Genomic DNA, 23,416 nt, shown 5'->3' with positions numbered 1-23,416 from the left:
ATTTTCACTTTTACAAATTTGGAATTCTCCAACAATAAAAAGTAAGTACAAAAGTTTGTATGTTACAGGAACGTGCACACAAAATGCATATATTAGTGAAAATAATATTTTAAATGCATTAAATTATGAAAATTGCTGGTAGAAATGTGTATGTCAGGCAAAATTGTGTACAAAAATGCACATATTAGGAGAAATGCACACCGAAGCCTGAAAAGTCCTGGATGTACCAAACTTAAAATTGGAAAAATGTGAAACAGAAAAAAAGTTGAAATTGACAGATTTGTCCATCGCTACATAAATACACACAATTGCATAAAGAAAGCACGTGGGCAAAGCTGCAGTTAGTCTGTCCCCATAGACTAGCATGTGCTCACTAGCATGTGCTCACCCATAAATGTTCATCACAACACTCCCAAGCAAACAAATCCATCAACATACATAAGAGAGCTTCTTCTACTCCACTTCTCATACATAGAGCCTAAAGGCACTTGGTATGATGTTTTCCCAACACACTAAGTACACTTAGGTAGCCAGGGAAATGCAGGTAGAGAAGTTAAAGGGATGCTGTATGCGAGCTGGCTTACCTCCCCACCCAGTGTACTTTAGAACAGGATGGAAGTCTGCTGGCTGTTTGTGAGTGTACAAGTGGGAGGAGATGGAGAACATTTTGTGGCTTTTAAGGACAACACAGCCCACTCTCTTGTAGCCCCTTGAAAACATCAAAGCCCTTAACAAATAATACTAGAAATCTCAACAAAGTAAAGAAATGGTTGTAAGACATTCCTTCCAGTACTGCTGATTGTATGTGTTCTGTATGAAGCTTTATTAAAAGCAGTTATATCTTTCTGGAAGGTAGGTGGCTGGGGAAAGTGTGCTCCCCAAAGACTCCCAAAGATATGCCATCTGTCAAAAGCAAAGAAGCTCTGCCACCTTTATAATTAGCATTTACCGGTACCTAACACCTACATTCTAACACCTACTTTAACATACTGTTCCTGAGAACAAATGTGTTTGCCACAGTATCGTGCCTGCTTTTCGACTGAAGAGCTCCTACAAAAGTAACATTTTGAGCTAAAATAAAGATGCAAATGTTTACTCCAGAAAGAAATTATAATGACATCCCAGAGGACTTCGAGTGTAAACAACTTTCATTGCTGCTTTCCCCTACCGTATAGATCCTTGCATCAGTTTTCAGAAATGCCCGTTCTCTCAAGATGGAACAATGTCGGCTCATCCCACCCTGTCCCCAGCGCCCCCAAAAGGTCAGTGTTGGCCTAATTTCAGTGTTTATAGCTTTTACACTGTAAGTGCAAGGTGGATCTAAGTAGACATGTACACCTGGTAGGTGATGCATGAGCTCCTCTGTGACTCTTTACAGTTGAGTGTGAGTGTGAGTATGTGTACCTGAGGAATTTGATTGGTCCCTCTTCACTTTCTTGTGCATCAGTGTGGTCTGTCATCATGAGTGACAGTGCTAGAAGCTAGTGAGGACCCATCTTTGGGCATTTTTCTTTTGGGCAGCTTTAAGAACATTAAGGACTCAAATATTCATGTTCAGATCCCTTCCTTTTCATCTGACCTGCATGCCCATGGTGGGAGCCTAATCTAGTTCTAATTAGGAATGTTCTATAGCCAGCCAAATAGTCTGGCTATCCACATTCATTCTGTGCTGCAGGAAATGCAATGTTAACTGCATGTAGATAGTGTCCCATTTTTGAGAATTTTCTATTTATCCAAATGTTCTGGGTAATGTAACTCGGTAGCTTTTAATGTGCATCTTAAATATACATGGAGCATTAACATAAGAACAAAAAAACATAAGAAGAGCCATGCTGGATCAGACCAAGGGTTCATCTAGTCCAGCATTCTGTTCACACAGTGGCCAACCAGCTGTTGGCCACTGAAATTTCTTCTATGGCTCGGATTTCAATCTGAGCTGGAGAAGAATTTAAGCCCCTGGCCTCTACCTTCTCACCACTAACACCCCGCCCCCCAAGCCCTCCCTTCCCCATCCATTTTCCATTCCTGGTGCTCCAGTGGCAGTGGAATGAAGGGAGGGAGGCACTCCCCCGCTTCATTTGGCACCTGGCACACAGCTCAGACTCTGAGCAAAGTGTCAAGCATGCCTGGAAATTTGGTTTTCCCAGTGCTATTGTAATTCATACTACTGAAACTATATTTCCCAGTGCTCCTGGTGTCTTCTCAAAGCCATAGTAGTGTGCCAGGTGCCAGAGAGAGGAGGAGAAGAAAGGGATCTTCCTCTATTCCACTACTGCTGATGCTACTGGAGCAGAAGCCAGGTAAGTCTGTGGATAGGGGAAAGAGGTTTGGCAGGAGGCAGACAAGAGGAGAAGGCAGGCAAGTTGAGGGATGAGAGGGAAGGGTTTGGGGTCTCACTAAAAAATGATGGCAGGAGGATCTGACCCTGTAATATTCCCAGTGGCTAAATCAGGGGTACCACAGGGTCTGAATTGGACTTGAAATAAAATTAAATAGTGTTTCCAGGTTTGGCAGGGGGAGCAATCATTCTGTTTTCCTGAGCCCAGTTGCAGTCTTGACTGGGAGAGTTTGCCGCTATCACTAGCAATCAGATAAAGAATGACTTACTTCATCAGCAGTTGGGAAAACTATATTCAGCTACATGAAAGAGAGAGCCAAAGAACACATGGATGCTTTCCCTTTTCACAGCAGAAGCTTGTTCTTCTCTCATTGAAGGCATTTGGCAGCTGTTGAAATCCTTGACATAGGTAATGATTATTAAAATAGACATGTGTGTTGTTACCTGGCTTGAGCCCATGGGAAGAGTCAGGCTATAAGCTGTATAAGCTATAAGGCCAAATAAATACATGTAAATAGAGTTAACTCCTGTAATGCCCACTTTATATCTCTAAGAACATACAGATTTCCTTTTACACTCTCACCTTTGATTTGCTTGGTGTTCTGTTTGCCAGCTACTCAAATGCCATTATAGATTTGTCTAGCTGCAAAATTCAAAGGCAGGATATAAATGAAATGAGAGATCATATCAGCTAGGCCAGTTAATTTCTGTTGCTGTTCTCTCCATAGCGTCACTGAATGGCTAGATTTCTGGGAAAAGGATCCAGTTGAGACTCTGCTGGATTTGGGGTTTGGTAGAGATGAACCGGATATCTGCACTAAAATCCCTTCTCGGTTTATCAGTTGCGCTTCCATGGCTAAAGGAATCAATATCCGTGTCTTTATCGAAGCTCAAAGGCAGCGCATGGATGTAGAAAACCCCAATTTATATGGTAAGTATAAATGATGCTTGGGCTTGCTTCCAGATGAGGATTTATTGTGGAATTGTCATGGCTCATTCACTCACATTTTACGGGGTGGGTTGGTGGTGGTGACTACACAATGTCGCCATCCTCTTGTAATCCTCCTGTGTTTTCCCAGTGCTCCTTCCATATTTTTCTTACAAGAGAAAGTCCAGCCTTTTTGAGAAGGGTGGAAGGGTAACACCATCTCCCACACTGCCCTGCCATCCTTTTTCTTTTTGAGGTGTGGTTTTGATGTGGGCACTGACTTATTGGACAAAAATAAAAATAAGCGTTATAGGGATGTAGCACTATACCCCTATAGTACTACTTTAGGGGGAAAGTATTATAGCATTATTGAGATATAGTGCTATAATGCTAATAAACAAAACACCGTTAAAAGAAGATGTGCATTGATTAAATTGAATAGCGTACAAAGGAATCTTAATGCTTTATTGCTCCATGCTGCATCAGTAACATGTAAAGAACAAGAGGCAAACTGAAAACTGTAGTAAACTACTCATGCACAGCTGCTTGAACAAAGTCCAGAATTTTTTTTTAAACGGAAGAATGGAAGAATGTTGGATTGCTAAAGCACTGGTGCCGCTCCATAAACAAGATGGGAACCCCAACATCTGGGCAGAAGTTTGGATGGAGAGATTTAAGCCACCCTGGAATATATCATTCGCATGGGATTTGTTCCAAAGGAGTGCTGATCGTCTTCATAAGGAATGCATCTGGCAGCTCCTAAGGAAAAGCAGCAGCCAAGAATCCCAATGATTTCCACCCTAATCTCTCCAGTGGTTCTCTCAAAGTGGCAGCAGCACCTCTGACGTTCAGGAAGGGTTAAAGTCACAACACATGTAGCAGCACTGCCTTTTCCAGATGCATGAAATTCATAAGTGGATCTAAAAGAAAGGCCAAAAGCTAAAGTTCCAATCAAAAGCTCACATATCACTCAGCAAATCCCACTGAAATGTGAAATCTTTCATAGCCAAGTTGTAGAACCATGTTTGCCCTACCAGTCTGAATGAGCTTTTAAACAAGACCTATATGGAGGTTTTGTATGCCAACCAGTAAAGTTGTCGTTTACGTTTTCTGCTGAAGTCACACCCCGTTCCTCTCTCCCTCTCTTACATGGCTTCCTGTTGCTCCGAACCAAGAATATAGCCTCTGGGGCTTCTAGTGGTTAATACAGTGAACTATTCACTGAAATCAACTGAGGTATATAATAGTTGCTAATAAACATTGCAAAGTATTCTTGGACAACAGCCATCTGTAACTGTCTTAAAGAGTTTTGATGACGATGATCTCTGTTTCAGAGTTGGGCTCTATATGGGCCCATTCAACTAAACTATGCAATGTGCACCTGCTTTGGTACTGAAAGGAGAATTTGACCTACTATATATTATAATGAATTTGTGAAGCTTCTGAGTCTGATTGGCTGAGCTGGTGTAATAGCACACGCTGTTCACAAAACTTCCAATTGCTCAGAGAAAGAAGTTGTCGGAATGTTTTAAAGTGTGTGTGTGTGTGTGTGTGCGTGAGAGAGAGAGAGAGAGAGAGAGAGAGAGAGATCCTATGTCCCTTAGACAGCATCTGGGGGGACATAGGATTGTTCAGTTTCCTGGCTCCAAGTTCGTAGACACAGCTCTGAGCTGGGAATCAGGAAACCACACTCCCCTCCCCTTCGTAGCCAGCATGGAGAGAACCACACCGGCTACCTCTCCGTGCTCACAAAATGGAGTGCGGAGATGGGGAAAAGGAGGCAGTCCCAGGAGCAGGGAGGGGAGGAGACTGGGGACATGGGGCTACAACATATCCTCAGCTGTCCCCAGTCTCCTCCCCTCCCTGAAGCCTCCGCCAGATGGGCAGAACCGCCCATGTGGTTTAAATGCTGTAGCCTTTAAGAGGACAACTATATATTTAGCCTTAAGAACTGAATGCTGTTTGGCCATATGGGATCTACTTTTCCATTAGCAACTACTGTGCAGCTGGACTGAGAATGAAATAACACAACTATGTAGACAAGGACTGATCATGCAGACAAAGCTCCCCCTGCTTGGGTCATTTAGATGCTGCTCTATCGCACAGGACCTACTCCCAGAAAAGCAGCTCCCCTGTGGCTAAGGCAGACCTAACCTGGCGCCCTCCAGAAATTTTAGACAACAACTCCCATCATCCCCAACAATGCTGGCTGGAGCTGATGGGAGTTGTAGTCCAAAACATCTGGAGGGCATTGACTTGGAGAAGACTGGACTAGAGCAACATTCACAGGGCTCCTAAATGTGATGTGAAGATGTCATATGGAGGTTGTTAGTACCAAGGTGTGTGGTGGGAGAAAATCCACCCAGATGTTAGAAGACAAGAGCCATGTGCAGGTTTAGAATAGATGAGAAGGAAGCTTTATGTTCCTTGACAAACAGGAAAACATATTTAATATTTATTATTAAATATGGCTTGTCCATTTCTGGTTGCCAAGGAACACAGAGCCTATTTCTCGTCTATTCTAAACTTCCGTACTTCCGCCCACCTCACCACTGTTTTATTGAAAGTGTGAGGAGCACTAGCAGGTTGTTAAGGAGAACTTGAAGTGTGTGCTGCAGAGCCATCTTGCTGAATGAAACATGGTTAAAGAAAATCCCAGCTTTTTTGCCACTTCCCCATTCATCACTTAAAGTAGCCAGTTTAAGCTCAATTTACATATGTGGTATCTTTATCATGACAAACCTGGGCCCTAAGGGTTATGGAGTTCCTTCTAACAAGCAGCAGGGCTCCGTGCATCATTCAGGGTGCCATCATTCAGGGCATGTGTTCCCACAGTTACACTTAATATTACTATATGCATACACCACCGTGTGGGAGCCGGCCGCAAAGGTGTGGCCTTGTGACAGCAGCCACACTGCAATGCTAATGTATGATTTGGGCTTTAGAGGATCAGCCCCTCCTTAGTGCACTAAAGCTTTCTAGATTTGGTCTGTAACTCAACAAATAAATGCACGTTTGTTTTCATCTCTCTCAAACTGAAGGGCGTTTTCGGCAATTGCAAGTCCTGGATCATGTGGCGAGTGCTTTTTCCTCTTTGCTGAACAACGTCAACGCTTTGCAGCAGAAGTCAGAAGAGGGAAACGGTGAGGAGAATAGCACAGGAGACACACCTAAGGGGAAACTGCTGGTCACGCAGGGAAAGAGGAGAAGGCTAGGTCAGCTCCTGAGAAAAGTGTCTAGGCAGACAACGATGTATGGCCCTCACGTTTATCGAAATGCTGGTGCGTTCACGGCCCAAGACGACCCCTCTGCTGCTGGTACTGATGTGGACCTATGCATAACAACCAGGACTGGCTTGTCTGACAACACTGCCTTGGTCTCTCTAAAAGAAGAACTGTTCCCAAGTGAGGAGATGGAGGCAATGACTGTATCCCAGCCTCCACAACCCAGAGCTACCAGAACTTGGCTGTTGCCTCATCTAGCTATAAAACAGCCCCACTTTCCTTCCACATCTGAGATGCTTAGTAAAGACAGACCACGCAAGGAGTCCAATTTGCGTTTGACCCATAGGCTCAGGAGAGTACCTGGCTTAAGCTGGAAGCCTTCAGATTCCTTTGAGATGGAAGAGGTAAGGCAGACTGTTACATATTAGACATGGATAGGAAATGGAGGTGTATCATGTGCAGTAGTTAACTTCTAGAAGGAAAGCTAAAACGGATTGCTTTCGAGTTTAGTTAGATCTCAGCATTGTTTCTGCAGGGAACGTGGGGAAGGCCATAAAAGGCAGTGCTGTAGCATTTCGTTCTAAGCCCTTCATGTCCTAAAAAGCAAGCTCTCGTGGCCCAAGTGTACTTAGATGCTTTATTTTGAAACTATCTTGTTTCCTGGTCATGTGCAGAGTAGTGATTAGGGGATAATTACAAGTCCTGCCAGCTTGTACACCAAATGGAAGTCTAAAAATTGAATGTTGTTTGCAGATGGACTTGGTGCTAGCAACATCCTTTGGGTTTTTTACCATTTGCTTTAGATGCCAGCTTATGAGCCGTGTGGCACGGCATCACCACTGAAATATTCATTGTAGAGTAACAAGGTATGGGAGTTGTTGTTGTTCAGTCGTTCAGTCGTGTCCGACTCTTCGTGACCCCATGGACCATAGCATGCCAGGCCTTCCTGTCCTGCGCTGTCTCCCGGAGTGTGCTCAAGTCCATATTCATTGCATCGGTGATACTATCTAGCCATCTCATCCTCTGCCGTCCCCTTCTCCTTTTGCCTTCAGTCTTTCCCAGCATCAGGGTCTTTTCCAGAGAGTTTTCTCTTCGCATTAGGTGGCCAAAATATTTGAGCTTCAGCTTCAGTATCTGTCCTTCCAATGAGCACTCAGGGTTGATTTCCTTTAGGATTGACTGATTTGACCTTCTTGCAGTCCAGGGGGAGAGCTAGGTGTTTTTGTACAGTGCTTATATTCTGTTGATCTACATTAAATGCTTTTACTTAAGATTTTAATAATTGTTTCCTTAACGTATTTGCTGTGCTAGCTTTTTGAGTTAAAGTTATTGTTAGCATTCACTTTTTCCTTTCTTTTTTTTGGTGACTGTTGAAATGGTTTGTTTCCATCCTTCATTGCATACCAATTGAGACTGATTATGGGTTCATGTGTATGAGAGACAGAGAGAGAAAGTTGTGTTCATGGTGTGAAGGGGACAATATTTTTAAGCAGTGTGAGAGGGAAAATGACTGACCCCAATATACCATATTTTAGGGCTGTGTAGGGACCCCCCGACCCACCTTGAAGCCCGCTTTGGGGCTTCCAAGGTGGGTGCAACCCGCTTTGGGGCGATTCGGGTCAAATCCAACCTGCTTCGGGCTCCAGGGCTGAAGTGGGATTTGGAGGGCCGAAGTGGAGTCCCCCCTCCCGGACACCACCGACACACTGCACGAGCCCCTTGCTGCTTACCTGGACCCTCGAGATGCACGCCGGCAGCCTCTTCAAGGGCGTTGCCATTTTAGCAATTTCCTGTTTACACAAATTGAATCTTGTGCAAATGGCGGCTGTAAAGCTGTCATGTATGCAACATTACAGGTGTTTATGCTTGTAATGTTGCATACATGACGGCCTTACAGCCGCCATTTATGCAAGATTCAATTTCTGGAAACAGAGGAAGTCGCAATGGTGACTCTCTCAAAGAGGCTTCTGGATCACTCTGAAGTGCCAAAGGGCTTTGGAGTGACTCAGCCCACTTTGGGTGTGGCTCGGAGTGGCCCAAAGCACCCCGCTTTGGCTCAGAATTCGGCTCCAGAGCCACAGCGGTGCGCAGCCCTACCATATTTATCTCATTCATTATACCTTGTGTCATCTCTAAGGAACTTATAGAAATATCTTAGATTTCACGTTTAAACAGAGCTGTTGCCTTATGGCAGTAAATCAAACATTACCTGGCCATTGTAAACAGCCCTTTGTAGTTGGGCCAATAATTGGGGTCAGATTTATTGTGCCCTCAATTTCTGTAGCCAGTTCAGCAGACGTTGTAAGATATGAAAGATAATGGACATGTCCCAAAGAGCAAAATGGGCAGAAAGAGGTCAGCCCAGCAGACTAAGAAAGAATATGAAAGTGTCAAGGAGGCGACAGAGATTATCACAGCTTAAATCAAGATAGAAATTTCAGGGCTGGCATTACCATTAGACAGAGTGAGACAGCTGCCTTGGACAGAAGATTTGAAAGGTCAGCAAATCGTTAACTACTTCATTTGTTGCTGTTGTTGTTGCTTTTTTAATTCCAGCAAGGGGGAGAGGTGCTTGTGGGATTTTCTGCCTCATATGCCAATGTAACCTGCCTGGCTTTGGTCCCTGTGCACCTCACTGGGGTGTGTCCCTCCCCTCCCCAAGTTATGCTGCTCCACCTGAGGCAGCAAAATGTTTTGGGCCAGCCCTGGAGATATTTAATCAGAAAGAGACAGATTGCTCAGCTGTAGTAACTGCTGCCTCTGCTGTGCATCTTCTAGGGATGTACGAATCCCTTACCTGGTTCCGGTCAGTGCATCCGCTGGGGGGGGAGGCAATCCGTTCCTCCCCCCGGAATCCTTGACGGGGGGGAAGCTATCCGGTCCTCCCCCCCGGAATCCTGCCTGGTTGGCTCCGCTCCGCAGCCATGCCTTGGAGCCGCCAGCCGGGCTGATCCACAGCAGGGCCTCCAGCCGCTGCTGGGCTGGTGCGGACACAAATGGCATCCTGCATAGGGGACGCCATTTGCGTTCCTACGGTAGCCCGTGATAGGCATAGCCTCCACTGTGGGTAATGCCAAAGTTGTTCTCTCAGGTGTGGAGTAAAAGCCATAAATACTTTACTAGATCAGCTGTAGCGATCTGTAAAAGAGATCAGTACAGGTCTATGCAACCTGTGTCGAGTGGCCAAATGCACAGGAGGACAGGACTTCTGCCCCTTTCAACAGTTGTGCAGAAGAGGGAATTTCAGCAGTTGGTAGCTTGCATGACTAACGACACTCTCTAGAATTCCCTCTCCTACACAACTATTAAAGGTGCAGGAGCTCTGTCATCTTAAACATGTGACTTAACTTAGTGCAATTCAACCGAGCTGCAATGAGAGCCCATTAGGGAATCAACAAAACTCCCATTTTTGAACGAAGAGTGGGAAACAGGAGCCAGCTTCAGCCTCATTAAAGAAGAGAGAGGGGAGATTGTCAAGCACCTTGCAGTCCATCATACATGACTAGTGGGATGCGTTCAGTTTCGTGTATTGTAAGTTTTGGATATCTGGATGACTATATCAATAACATTTTAATGACAGTCATTAGGTAACCAGAGTGAGACTTGCAACAAAATGTTCAGGGTCCAAGCAAGCCATTCTCTCCTCCTCCATCTCCTTGGATTTTGTTTTTGTTTTCCAACTGACACTCAACATGCCATGGCTACTAAGGATGCTCAGTCCTCATTGGGCTTTCTTGGGGTGGGGAGAGTGGGTTGCCCAGTTATGTTGTTGGGTTTTTTAAAAGATTGTACTTCTGCAAACCTCAGGGTTCCCTAAACATGCTCATACCTCTTGTTTCTCAGTGGGCCTGTTTTGGCTTCATTTCTGTTGGCACTCACCATCTAAGTTCACTATTAGAGGGAGTGACTTCCACTTGACAACACTGTGCTTTGACTAGGGCTGTGCGAATCAGCAAAACTCAAGCTCACCGCAGTTCTCTGAATTCCATCTCGAAGCTTGTTCTGACTCGAGTCCGTATCACATTGTGAGCTTTGTTTTTTTCTTTCCACGTGAAAATCCGTGTGTATTTTTGTGCATATTTTTTCAAATGTATGCATCAACTGTGTGCATCTTTGAAATGTACTCATTCTTCTCCCATTGATTGAAGCATATTTGTGTGCAAATTTCAGAAGCATCCATTTTTTCGAACATATTTTTGAGGGTCTGCACATTGGACGCTCAGAAAGGTATGGACTCTGATGGCAGTTTTCATCCACGTCCGTGTTCACTCCAGAAGGTGTGACCCAGCACTATTGGCACGTGGAAGGGAAATGTATTCTAGGCTCTTTTATTTATTTATTTATTTATTTATTTATTGCACTTATACCCCGCCTTTCTCCCTCTCGCAAGGAACTCAAGGCGGCTTACATTATCCTCCTCCTCACCGTTGTATCCTCACAACAACAACCCTGTGAGGTAGGTTGGGCTGAGAGTCTGTGACTGGCCCAAAGTCACCCAGTGAGCTTCCATGGCCAAGTGGGGACTAGAACCCGGATCTCCCGGCTCCCAGTCCGTCACTCTCACCACTACACTACACTGGCTCTATACAGCCTGAAGCGCAAAACTATTTTTAAAAAGAGGCACCAACAATAACAAGACATCTGGAAGGTTTAGTGTTGCGTTAGTTTCAAATCCTAACGTTGAAGAGAAGAAATATACTTTTAATAATAAAAGACAAGCTGCTTTAAGGAGTGGTTTTTCCCTGTTTCAGATCCAGAGCTTTGAGGATGAATCTTCCTGGGGAAATCCTCTTGAAAGCACTTCAGGTGGGTATTAGCAAACATAATAGCTCTATATATTTTTGCAAATTTGCCATACAGGAGAGCATCCGAAATATAACTGACTGGTCAACAAAATATTCCCTCATAGCCTGAATTCCTTATTCAACACATTAATCTGCACTATTTTGAAGGAGGGCTTTATCCGGATCGATGGGGTGCTTGTTAGGAGTTGGAGTGAAATTAGTAAAAGGGGCTGGAGAGAATATCTTCTTTTCAGAAGTGCTATGCAGCTGTTACCAAATTGAAAGCACGGAAGGGACACAAGGACTCGTGCGCCACCTGCCTCTGACCTCCCCATGTTGACTAGGAATGTCTGCAGGAAGACTGGAAGCATGTTCAGCTAACACCGGGAAAAGGAGGTCAGGCATGGAGGGGACAGGGACAGTGCATGTGTCTCCATATCTCCTTTCATAACACACCAGCAGGGTGTTCAACTGGAGGTTCAGTGAGTCACCTTCAATAAGCTGCAGCCTTAATAATTCCCTAGCAGTAATCGTTATTTTCCGGAGGGGATGAGGTAGAGGCTTGAGAGTTCCTGGCTGAGATTTGAACCAGGTGCTTCCAGGTTATAGTTCACACCGTTACCCACTACGCTACATCAGCTCTGCATTGTTTGTTTGACCAATAAATGTGATAGCTTAGTTCAGGGGCAGGCAACCTGGTGGCCCCCAGATGTTTGGAGTATATCTCTCATTGTCCCCAGCCAGCATTGCCTATGGCCAGAGGTGATGGGAGCTGTAGTCCAAAACATCTAGAGGGCACCAGGTTGTGGAAGGCTGCTGGAGGTTCAGATGCAAACTGCTAGAACAATCTTTAAATGGCAGCATAAAATACTGTCAGTGGTCAAATGTCTAAGGCGCAAATGCCATTGCTGACGTTTCTTGATACTGATGGGCAGTTGTGGCCACAGGTTTGGAAAAGAAAATGGCGGCTGCATCACTCCCTTTTATACTTTTTAAAATTATGACTCAGAATGAACACTGACTAGACTTGCTTGATTTCTTTTCTTTTCATTTATAATATTTCTATACCACCCCATAGCTGAACCTCTCTGGGGGGTTCACAAAATTAAAAACCATTAAAATAAATTATATAAAATATAAAACCATTCACATAATGACATAGAACAAATAACACACAACAACATATATCTCAAACAATTTTAAAAAATCAGCCAGAGACAATCAAGAGACTCATTATATGCTGCCAAATGCCTAAGAGAAGAGGGCAGTTTTAACCTGGTGCTGAAAAGATGACAGTGTTGGTGCCAGGTGGGCCTCATCGGGGAGATTATTCCATAAATGGAGAGCCACCGCCAAGAAGGCCCTCTCCCTTGTTGCTGCTCTCTGAGCTTTGCTCGGAGGGGGCTCCCAGAAGAGGGCCTTGGATGCAGGGTGTGGTGTACGGGTCAGTTCATGCCGGGAGAGACCTTCCATCAGGTAGTGTGATTTGCAGCCTGCAAGACAAACTTTTTTTGTTTGTCTTGGTTGCAGCTTTGACCATTCATTCGTTACTAACCCTTATCGAACCATTATGTAATCACATGGGGTGGGGTTTTGTTTTTTTGTTTGTTTTGCTGTGTGAATTCAATAAACATAGTAAGATGAGTATTGGAGGGAATATATGGTGAAGTTACCATCGTTTTGGGCAGGGTTATTGTGGCTGGCAGAAATTCAACATGTGATGTTTCCCCTGTGATGGCGATGCATCTGGAAGGAGCTAGTGTTTGAGTTGGGAGGTAGTCAAGCAAGCAAATAGGTGGGGCCAGGTAGTCTGATAGCAGCTGAGCTGAGCCCGTGCAAGAATGACCAGTTGCTCAGAGTAATCCACTAAGACAGAGACAGACATTTTATTAGATGGAAATGATTGCTGGAAATGATTTCCAGTGTCCTTGGCTTGATGGCTAGGCCTCTGCCCGTACCCAATTGCTTAAACCTTGTACATACGCATGCCACCAGTGGAAGACCGTTCCTTGGCTGCTGTCTGTCATTTCTCCTGAATGTCGATTCTGTCTGTTTAACTGTGCCAAGCTTCACGGCTCTCCTTTCGTCTTTTCTTTCCCTTTAGCAGAATGCAGAGACTTAATTCTAAAAGGCGCTCAAACTCCAAGCATCCCTAAATGCCTTACAAAGAAAGCCAGAGTGTTTTCGAGCAGTGGTGTTCATGTGTGCGCGCGTGCGTGTTTTTAAAAAAACAAAATATTACAATTTTTTATTAGGCAATTTTATCATTGTTATAAATAAGTAATTGTACTGGGGAGAAGGGATAATCCTTATTTAATTAAATTCATCTATACTCCCAGGTTGGCAGCAACCAGACATATGTGAGACTAATACCCACAGCCTGCCTTGTATGCATGTGCAATTAAAAATTCACTCTACAGTAGCACTGGCAGTTTAGTGTTGCTTTTGGCATTTACAAATTCTTTTATTTTGTGACTTTTTTTCCCACCATACACATATGCTGGAGCAGATGTTGCTTATTTGTTGTTTATTCAAATCTGTAAGCTCTGGCAGCCAACGCCATTGTTCAGTAATGAAGCTTTGCTCACTGTCCTGTATTCGGAGGACCCAGCAAATGTCTGACGGGCAGTTAGCTCCCCGCAGGAGGCTGTACTGCGTTTACTGGCAATTGATCTATGGTAAAGCTCCCACTTGAGGCTGCCGGGCAGTGCAAGGGGGCTGAAGGATGCCAAATATAATGGAGATTGGGGCAGCCCAATCCTGGTGGTCTTGCCCTTGCATGCATCCATAGACGTGTTGTAAGAATTTTGTGTTCAGTGCTTGGGGGTGGAGCTGTTTTACACGCAAACACATACTTCCCATTTTCCGCCAGTCTTTGTGAAGCACATGAATGAAATTCGAATACGTTTCGGTGATCTTTCACCCTCCCATGCCCCCCACCTCCCCGTTAGCATAACACAAGGCTAGAAGCTCAGAGGCAGCAACCACTAATCGTAACCGGTGTTCACATGTGTTGGTGTCATTTACTTCTCCATCCCTCCCTTCAGGTCTTCTTTCTGGATGGTCCCCCTGTTCCTCCCCCCCCCCCACCAGCAGCTGTGGTCAGGTGGTTTTTCCCAAGGAGGCATTGACCAAAGAAGGAATGGCTGATCCCCGAAGCAGCTGTGCCAACACAACAGCCTTTGCTGGCTGAAACGTCCCCTTTGCGGCCCAAGAGACAATCAATCAGAGAAGTAACCACCTCCATCTGGCACATGGTAGCATGGAAACTCACTTTCACAGCCTTTGTGATTCATCTTGCCCCAACAAGTGGTGCCAGGGACTGAACCACACTTGAGTCTTTCCAGCAGCTGGGTACGTTCTACCTCCCCAGCATGCTGAGCTGACACATTAGCTCCCATGACTTATTGAGTGGCAATTCTTTTAATTATCACACCTTCACTTCTCCTCCTCCTCCTCTTCCCTGCCATCTCTTCACATACAGTTTGGCACCATGGGAATATCTGCAGAAGGCAATCGGCATTTTTCTTAATTGACTGTGTTCCAGTAGTGTGAATCCTGTTTATTATCCCCCAGTAAAGTACATATGGGAACTATTGCTTGATGGGGAGAGAGAGAGAGAGAGAGAGAGAGAGAGAGAGAGAGAGACCACAATGCTTTCCCTATTTCTAATGGCATCAGGGCAAGTTCTGTTGGTTTTTACAGATGGTAGTTGCTTGCCAAATGCTAACGTTCAGAGCAAAAGGTATGATGTACTTATTATTCCGCCCCCCTTGTCATGTTTCTTCAAAATACACCTCTTAGGCGTCTATGTTCCTGTATTTATTTCTTCCATGTTTCCTATATTTATTTATATATAAAACATATTTCTGCATATTTTAAGGTATAACCATGGGCAGGAAGTAAGATGGTTAGTGCACAGTCCTGTATTTGGGGAAGAACAGCTACTAGTTAAAACAAATCATAGGGTTCTTGTAAAAGCGATATTATATCACAATTTCTCTCTACCTCTTCCCCAGTTGTTGCAATATATGGGACAATGGATGGGTGTATAGGGCAGCTTAAACCAGCCTTCCCCATCCTGGTGCCCTTCACATATTTTGGGTTATAATACCCAGCATTCCTGACCGTTGGCCATACTGGCTGGGTCTGATGAGAGTTGAAGTCCAAAATAACTGGAAGGCACCATGGCTAGCTTAAGTCCTTACCTAATGTAAAGGGCTTATGAAATTAGCAAATGTGATTGCAAGAAGCTGGAACTAAACATTTGCTAGTAGGGTCTAGTAACCAATGTGACCATCAAATAACTGGAAGCAGCAGGGAGGGGAATTTCCACTGGCAAAGTACTGCGGGGGAGGAGTGTGATTCACTAGTCACCAGCCTGCCTCCCCGCCACCCCCACAAAGCCTGCCCCTCTCCCCAGCCAAGGTTCCAGGTATGTATTTGCTACATCTTGAGGAAAACTGGCTTGGGGGGAGGACAGCATTAGAGCAGGGGAGAAACGATGGGTGGGGAGGGGCTTAAGTATCCCCCCCACCTGCTGTTTCTCCACTGAAAATCAGGCTCTGGGACCCAGTTTCCAGCTGTTTGATGTGGGGTGGCAATTTTGAGCTGAGAGATCCAGACCCAAGTCTCCCAGGTTCAGTGTGGGCCAGACTGCACGTGTCATTCATCAGTGTAAAACCTGGAGAATTCCTATCTGTCTAAGTCTGTCTGATGCTGGAGGCTCCCAGGCCATGGAGAAGGTATGTCAGGGATAGTGAACGGCTGGGGACCTCGCAGCATTCTCAGAAGGCGTTGTGTGGTGGTAGGGAGGCATGGGGTGGAGAAGTCAGCACTATGTCAGCTTGTAGCTGGTGACTAGCCAGCAGCACTCCTTGTAGGCATGGACTGCTAATTTAGGAGGCCCATGAAAGGCACCGCTAGCCATTTGCCTCCGGCCTCCAATGCCACCACATGACACGCACTCTCTCTCAATTCTTTCTCTGCGGTGGCCATTTAATATCTTCTCCCCTGCCCAGTGCTGCTTCTGGGTAACGTTCCTTCTTCCTCAAGATTAGTTCTGTTATCACGTGACCTTTTTCTGTTGTGTTCTTCTCCTTTTCCTCCCCAAACGATCTTCACATTGTGGCCTTTGCAGCAAATGATGGCAGAAGGAAAAGACTTTGTGAGGGGAGAAGAGGGGGAGGAGGGAAATAATTGTTTAAAGGTCTACCAACTAATCTAGATGAACAGAGGACTTGTCTTCGCTACTGAGTGCTATAACGATGATTTAGTGCTGGTAATCTATTGGGAATTTCCCAGCATCAGCCTGATGTAGGAAAGTTATGCATGATATCCAAACGAATTCATGTGTAACTCCAGTAATATCACCAACTGTCGCAGGGGTCCCAGGCTGCCACCTCTTCCATGTCACTGTGCGGCTTGCATGCTAGTAAATAAGAGTGTGTCACTTTGTCACCCAAAAGACGCTGATCTACTAACCTTGCCTTGGCTTGCCTGCAAATGAGCATAGGCCACCCTGAGAGATGCTGGTTGCTTGTTATGGCTGCTAGGAGGATGTGAGAAGAGATGTGTCTCTGGCATGTGACACAGAATCCAAAAGATTCTTTGGGAGAAGCCTCGAGCTAATCTCAGACACCGCTTTTCCCTTCAGCAAGAGATTGAAGTATCTGCATCCTTGCAGAGATCAATCAAGATTAAAGAAGTGGTAGTGTCAAAAAATCCTCCCCCTTCCTTGACTAAGAACATCAGAGCCCCGCTGGATCAGACAACCAATCCATCTAGTCCATCTTCCTGCTTTCCACAGTGGCCAGTCAGAGGCCACTCTGGCATTCTGACCATGACACACTGCCTCTGAAACCTGGAGGCTGCATACAGCTATCATGACTAGTAGCCAGCAATAGACTTATTCTCTATAGTCCTATTCAGGTATTCCAAAAGCGGATAAAGCAAACATGAGATGAAAGGGAGTGTTGTGCCCCTGCCCTCTCCCTTGACATGTCTGTCATCCTCTACTGGTATCTGAAGAGGAGATCCTCCTGTATCTATGGATAGGGAGGCTGGAGAAATTTGAGAGGGATTAAAATGAGCTCGGATTTCTAAGAATCTGACCTGCGGAATCTACTGCGGAGAGCCCTCCTCAGGCCGTGCGGATTCCATGGACTTCGGGATGTTTTTTTTTTTCCTTTCCTGAAATTTATGCATACAAATCGATAGAAAAATACATACGTTTCTGCTGAGTTGAATGGAATGGGGGACAATACACTCCATGTTACGTACTGAGGTAAATTATACAAATACTTACGTAAATACTTTAAATATTTATGTAATTGTTTCCATATTTTTCCGCACGATGAAAGAAATATTCGCATCCGTCTGTGGGCAAACGACGGAACAAAAGGCACTTGACAATCTGTGAAACACAGACGGAGCAGATTTTACACCATCCATACGTCCCTATCCATGGAGGCTCTCCATGTGAGCCAGAACATGGATTTTCCAGTATACTGGCTTGCATGGAGAGACTCCATGGATACTAGAAATGGTTTGTTGATATGGATCAACACAGCTGCCTGCATTTTTTGCCTCTACTTGGGGGCGTGGCTATGGGGACTGTCATGATGAGTGTCTGCATTTCAGAAGTGTATCACTGGAAAGGATGGGTTCTTAACCCTTCTCTTATAACTACCCTTTCAGCTCCTTTTCTCTCTGCCATGGCTTCAAGCCTTAGGGATGGGAGTGAGTTTGGGTCAGTTCACAGTTTGGTAAGAACTGACCAGGTCTGCACTTCCCAAACTAATCTGTGACCTGGAATGCTGTTAGCTTTCACCTTTCACACTTTTGAGAATTTTGCAGTGCTGTTTTGGATCTTAAAAACACATGCAAAAATATGTACACTGGGGGAAACTGCATCCACAAATGTGTTCATTAGGGGACCTGGTGGTTCAAAATGCATATATTAGGGGGAATTACTTGCCAAAAATACACACACATTAGGAAAAATTGCACACAGATGTGTACATTTGAAGAAATGCACACAGAAAAATATTGTATGTTTTCGGCCAAACCTTTTAAAAATACATTTCTGTTAAGTTCACAAATTGATGTGGAAATAGGATGGAATCAAGTTGTGAAAGTGTGGAAGTGAGAGAAAAAGCAACAGAGAGGTTTGTCCATCCCTACCAAACCCAGCAGAAATGGGGGCCTGGAGCCTTTGCTTAGGAAGTACCGAGTCAGTCCATGGATCCATCCAGCTCAGCAGTGACTAAACTGACTGGCAGCTGCTTTCCAGGGTTTCAGGCAGGAATATTTCCCAGCTGTATCTGGAAATGCTGGGGATTGAACCTGGGATCTTTGCAGGGAAAGCATGTACTCTACCACTGGGCTACAGCCCAGTTTTCTGGCACAGCACTTCCATATGTGCAAGAGAGCTGGCAAAAGTAACCCATGAACTGGCTCTGTGTTTCCCACTAAATGCAGCAGTGAAATTAGAGCACATTTTATTGCCTAATGGTCTCCACGACAAAGGCCAAACATCCCTGGCTGGTAATTTTAAAGTGTGCACTGCTGTATGCCTTTCCTTGTATTTTCCTCCATTGACAGTAGAGAGCCTTCAGTGATTCTTCTCCCTGAAAGACCTTTCAGTTGTGGAATTCCCCAACACTCAGTTCTTCCAACACCATTTTCGTCCAACGTCTGTTGCATCATCTCTATACTTCTGACACTCATAGCTTTGTGCCTCATTTCATTAGAGCTCGACACAGATGTCAGCCGGCTTTTTCACTGTTTGGCAGGGATTAGAAATTGGACTAAAGCCAGTTAGTAAGATGAAGATAATATGAACAACTGGGAAGGAAGGACATTGTGAGAACTTGGCAAAGATGTATCATTTCCTGGAGGGTGGGGGGAGATGAAAGGCCATTGTTAAGGTGGTCTGGTGTATTGCACTGCTGTTATTAACCTCACTCTTACTCTGAGACTGACAATTTTTTTTATCAGCAGCAAAACAATATACCATTATCCTTCTAAAGTGGGCTTCCTCTTCTAAAATACAAAATCTACATTGGTTAACATCAGTCCATATTGTTTTGAAGTACAACACTAGACAAATTCACATTAAATGTGAACCTCAAGAATTTCTGCCCTATCCCTTGTTCCATGGACAGACAGGATGAATGTTGTGTTGCTTGTCACCACTGATATCTCAGGGAGTATTCAATAGGTGTCTGTTACATTTGCACAGTAACATTCTGGATAGCACTTACAATAATTGACACACTGTCTGGGGGCCAAATCCCATTTTCCGATGGACAAGATATTATAGTTCACAGGGGGTGGGGGTGAGGGTTGGTGGATAATATGTATCTGCAACAAAGTGCTACCTTGCAGTAAGATGCCTGAATCCTGTGCAACAAATGAATGATTTCATAGTAGTTGGCCATAGACGGATCATCTGGGAAAGCTCTTGGGGCCAAACTAGATACAATGCCATTCACGCAATAGCAGTGAACGACATTTTCAAAGTGAATTGCAGGCATGGGAGTTGGGTGGCCGCTTCTGCATTGCCAGAAAAGAGGAAATACATCACCACAAAAGGCAGATCTGTATAAAATTTACTTATCCTAATCTATATGCTTAGATGCAAATTTAAAAATAACGATTATGATTTAAATAGAAATGTAATGCACCTCACCATAGTGGAGAAGACCTACTCAGAAGTAGGTCCTACTTGCTTACTGCTGGGTAAATAAGTGTGCATGGATTGCAGCCTTCGTCTTTTGAAAATTTCTGTTCCATTGCTACTTTTATGACCAACTTGAACAACAAAGTACTAAAACAGGGGCTAGAGCCTCCAAGAACCTCTGAGAACCTCCAAGAAAAGCATTCTGCTCATGGAGCTGTTCCTGTGCTGTGCGTGGTGGTTCTACTTTGGAGGTTTGTCTGCTGCTGCCACCTGCTGGCCATAATTTTGTGCTGTTCCGTGTTGCTTGATTTCCTTAGTTTGGTGTGTGCGTGGTTGTCTAGTTTCATAGCTTCCCTGTGACACAGAATTTCTGTTGAGATAGACCTTTCTGGAATATGCTGTTGCTCCGCTTAAGGAAATATTTTAGCAGTTAAACTTCCAGCATTACATGAAAAGGGCTAAAAATGAGACCCCAGATCTCTCTCTTCTTGCCCCCCTCTTGCCCCTTCTCCGGTCTGGGGAACTTGTTCCATTTAAGATACAGTTTTGCATCTGAATAACTGGAGCAATTTTCTACCAGGAAGATGAATTTGTGATGAGGCAGCGAGAGGGAAAGGAGAACAATGGGGGATCGACATGAGCGGTTTATTTCGTCACTGTAATGCCTGACTTACTTGCGCAGCACAGAATGCAATCTTCAACCCACTATTCTTACGCTATTTCTTCCATTGTATTCCAGATTTCTTGAGACTGATTTTATCACAGTTTTTTTTTAAATCTTCTTGTGGGTTTCTTCTGGCGCATATTCAAGTGTGTGCTGCCTTGGTAGTATTGTAACTTTTCCAGCTGGGAGTGGCTAGCAGTGGGCAGGGTGAGCACAATTAACTCTGGGGCATTCTGTAAGGAGGAAGTCCAGTGTCCTCCATGTCATGTTGCAGTGGCAGCAAACATTTCCCTCCCCCCACATCTATTTTTTTCACCTGCACTTGCTGCTTCACAGCTCTGCTGCTGCTCAGCTGCGCGCGCACAGAACTATGTTAGGAAAAACCCGTGCAAGTACAGTCCTCTGCAGGTAGATGTGGCAATGCATCTCATGGCACTAGGGAGGAGGACCCTCACACATGACCGAGCTATCGCCACATGTTTCTCACATAACTGATACCGTGTGGCTCCAAGTATGGCATGCAGTTGCACACAAAAAAGAACTCATGTACCACATGTTATTTCCTACAATGTGCCTACGAGTTCCAAATGCGTGAGTAAAATTTAGCTGCGCAGTGATGCTGCCTAGTGTAGATCTGCCCCAAGTCCCCATGCAGTTCAGTGTGCGGTGCAATCATAGGCATGTCTACTCAGAAGTAAGTCGCATTGAATTCAAGTAGACTTACTCCCAAGTAAATGTGTATGATTGCAGCCTTAATATTCTGCAATGAAAAACTTGCTTAATACCTTGCTTAATGCTTTTTACTAAAGTTAATTTCTCTACTCCCTTTGGGATTGGTAGGTTGGCCACTTATGCATCACCATATGCAAATGTAGCCCCTTCATGGATCACTGCCTTGTTGTGGCAAAGGGGCTTTCATAACTCAGTGAAGCTATAAGCTATGCTGTGCAGGGCTACTCAAGATGGACAGGTCATGGCGGAGAGTTCTGACAAAATGTGGTCCACTGGAGAAGGAAATGGCAACCCACTCCAGTATTCTTGCAAAGAAAACCTCATGGACCGTATCACAAGGCTAAAAGAGATGACGCCGGAAGATGAGCCCCTCAGGTCGGAAGGTGTCCAGTATACTACTGGGGAAGAGCAGAGGGAATTTCCAAGTAGCGCCAGAAAGAGTGAAGCGGCTGGGCCAAAGCCAAAAGGACACTCAGCTGTGGATGTGTCTGGTGGCGAAAAGAAAGTCCGATGCTGTAAAGAACAATATTGTTTAGGAACCTGGAATGTAAGATCAATAAATCAAGGTAAGCTAGAGGTGGTCAAACATGAGATGGCGAGACTGAACATCGACATCTTGGGAATCAGCGAACTAAAATGGACAAGCATGGGCGAATTTAATTCAGGTGACCATTATATCTACTACTGTGGGCAAGAATCCCTTAGAAGAAATGGAGTAGCACTCATAGTCAAGAAAAGGGTGGGAAAAGCAGTACTTGGGTACAATCTCAAAAATGACAGAATGATCTCAGTACGAATCCAAGGCAAACCATTCAACATCACAGTAATTCAAGTCTATGCCCCATTCACTGAGGCCGAAGAAGCTGAGGTTGATCGGTTCTATGAAGACCTACAACACCTTCTAGAACTAACACCAAAAAAAGATGTCCTCTTCATCATAGGGGACTGGAATGCTAAAGTAGCAAGTCAAGAAATCACCGGGATAACAGGCAAGCATGGCCTTGGTGTACAAAATGAAGCAGGACAAAGGCTAATAGAGTTCTGCCAAGAGAACACGCTGATCATAGCAAACACTCTTTTCCAACAGCACAAGAGGCGACTCTACACATGGACATCACCAGATGGTCAATATCGAAATCAGATTGATTATGTCCTTTGCAGCCAAAGATGGAGAAGCTCCATACAGTCAGTAAAAACAAGACCTGGAGCTGACTGTGGCTCAGATCATCAGCTGCTTCTTGCAAAATTTCGGCTTAAATTGAAGAACGTCGGGAAAACCACTAAACCGTTCAGGTATGACCTAAATCATATCCCTGATGAATATACAGTGGAGGTGAGGAATAGATTTAAGGGATTAGACCTGATAGACAGAGTGCCTGAGGAACTATGGACAGAGGTCCGTAATATTGTTCAGGAGCAGCAACTAAATCCATCCCAAAGAAAAAGAAATGCAAGAAAGCAAAGTAGCTGTCTGATGAGGCTTTACAAGTAGGGATGTTAGAGAATTCCACCACGGATCCCAGGGGGGCCGAATTCCAGTGAATTCGGCCCCCCGGAATCTGTGGCAGAAAGGAGCAACCCGCCCCACCACCCCGCGAAAGTCCCCCAGAACGGAGCCTACCTGGCGGTGGCTCCGGCTGTGGCTGCGGCTCCAGCGGTGGCTCCAGCGATGGCGGCGGCGGCTCCAGCTGCTGCTGGACTGCTGCGGATGCAAATGGCGTCCTGAGTAGGGGATGCCATTTGCATCCCTATGGTAGCCTGTGATAGGGGATGCCATTTGCGTCCCTATGGTAGCCCGTGATAGGCTACGTAAATATTTACGTAGCCTATCACAGCTAAAGCGGGGATGCAAATGGCGTCCCCTACGCCATTTGCATCCCCTACTCAGGACGCCCCCTACTCAGGACGCCATTTGCGTCCCCGCTTTAGCCGTGATAGGCTACGTAAATATTTACATAGCCTATCACGGACTACCATAGGGACGCAAATGGCGTCCCCTACTCAGGATGCCATTTGCGTCTGCAGCAGCCTGGCAGCGGCTGGAGGCCCTGCTGCAGGTT

The 23,416-nt window shown here is 45.0% G+C and overlaps 1 protein-coding gene across 12 annotated transcripts in view; it reads left to right on the top strand.

Annotated features, from left to right (window-relative positions):
- The window catches only part of ITPRID1 (ITPR interacting domain containing 1), a 68,786-nt gene that overhangs the window by 27,786 nt on the left and 17,584 nt on the right, over positions 1-23,416 (top strand). For all 12 annotated transcript variants that reach the window (XM_084857935.1, XM_084857943.1, XM_084857936.1 and 9 more), the window contains 4 exons: positions 1,176-1,262; positions 3,067-3,269; positions 6,308-6,894; positions 11,242-11,296. In XM_084857935.1, the coding sequence (XP_084714061.1) occupies positions 1,176-1,262; positions 3,067-3,269; positions 6,308-6,894; positions 11,242-11,296 (932 nt within the window). The remainder of the gene's footprint in view (positions 1-1,175; positions 1,263-3,066; positions 3,270-6,307; positions 6,895-11,241; positions 11,297-23,416) is intronic.

Source organism: Heloderma suspectum, chromosome 5 (genome assembly GCF_057233095.1).
Source record: "Heloderma suspectum isolate Gila_16-S chromosome 5, 16-S_ref, whole genome shotgun sequence".
NCBI classification, from domain to species: Eukaryota; Metazoa; Chordata; class Lepidosauria; order Squamata; family Helodermatidae; genus Heloderma; species Heloderma suspectum.
This window is presented reverse-complemented; position numbering and strand designations above follow the sequence as displayed.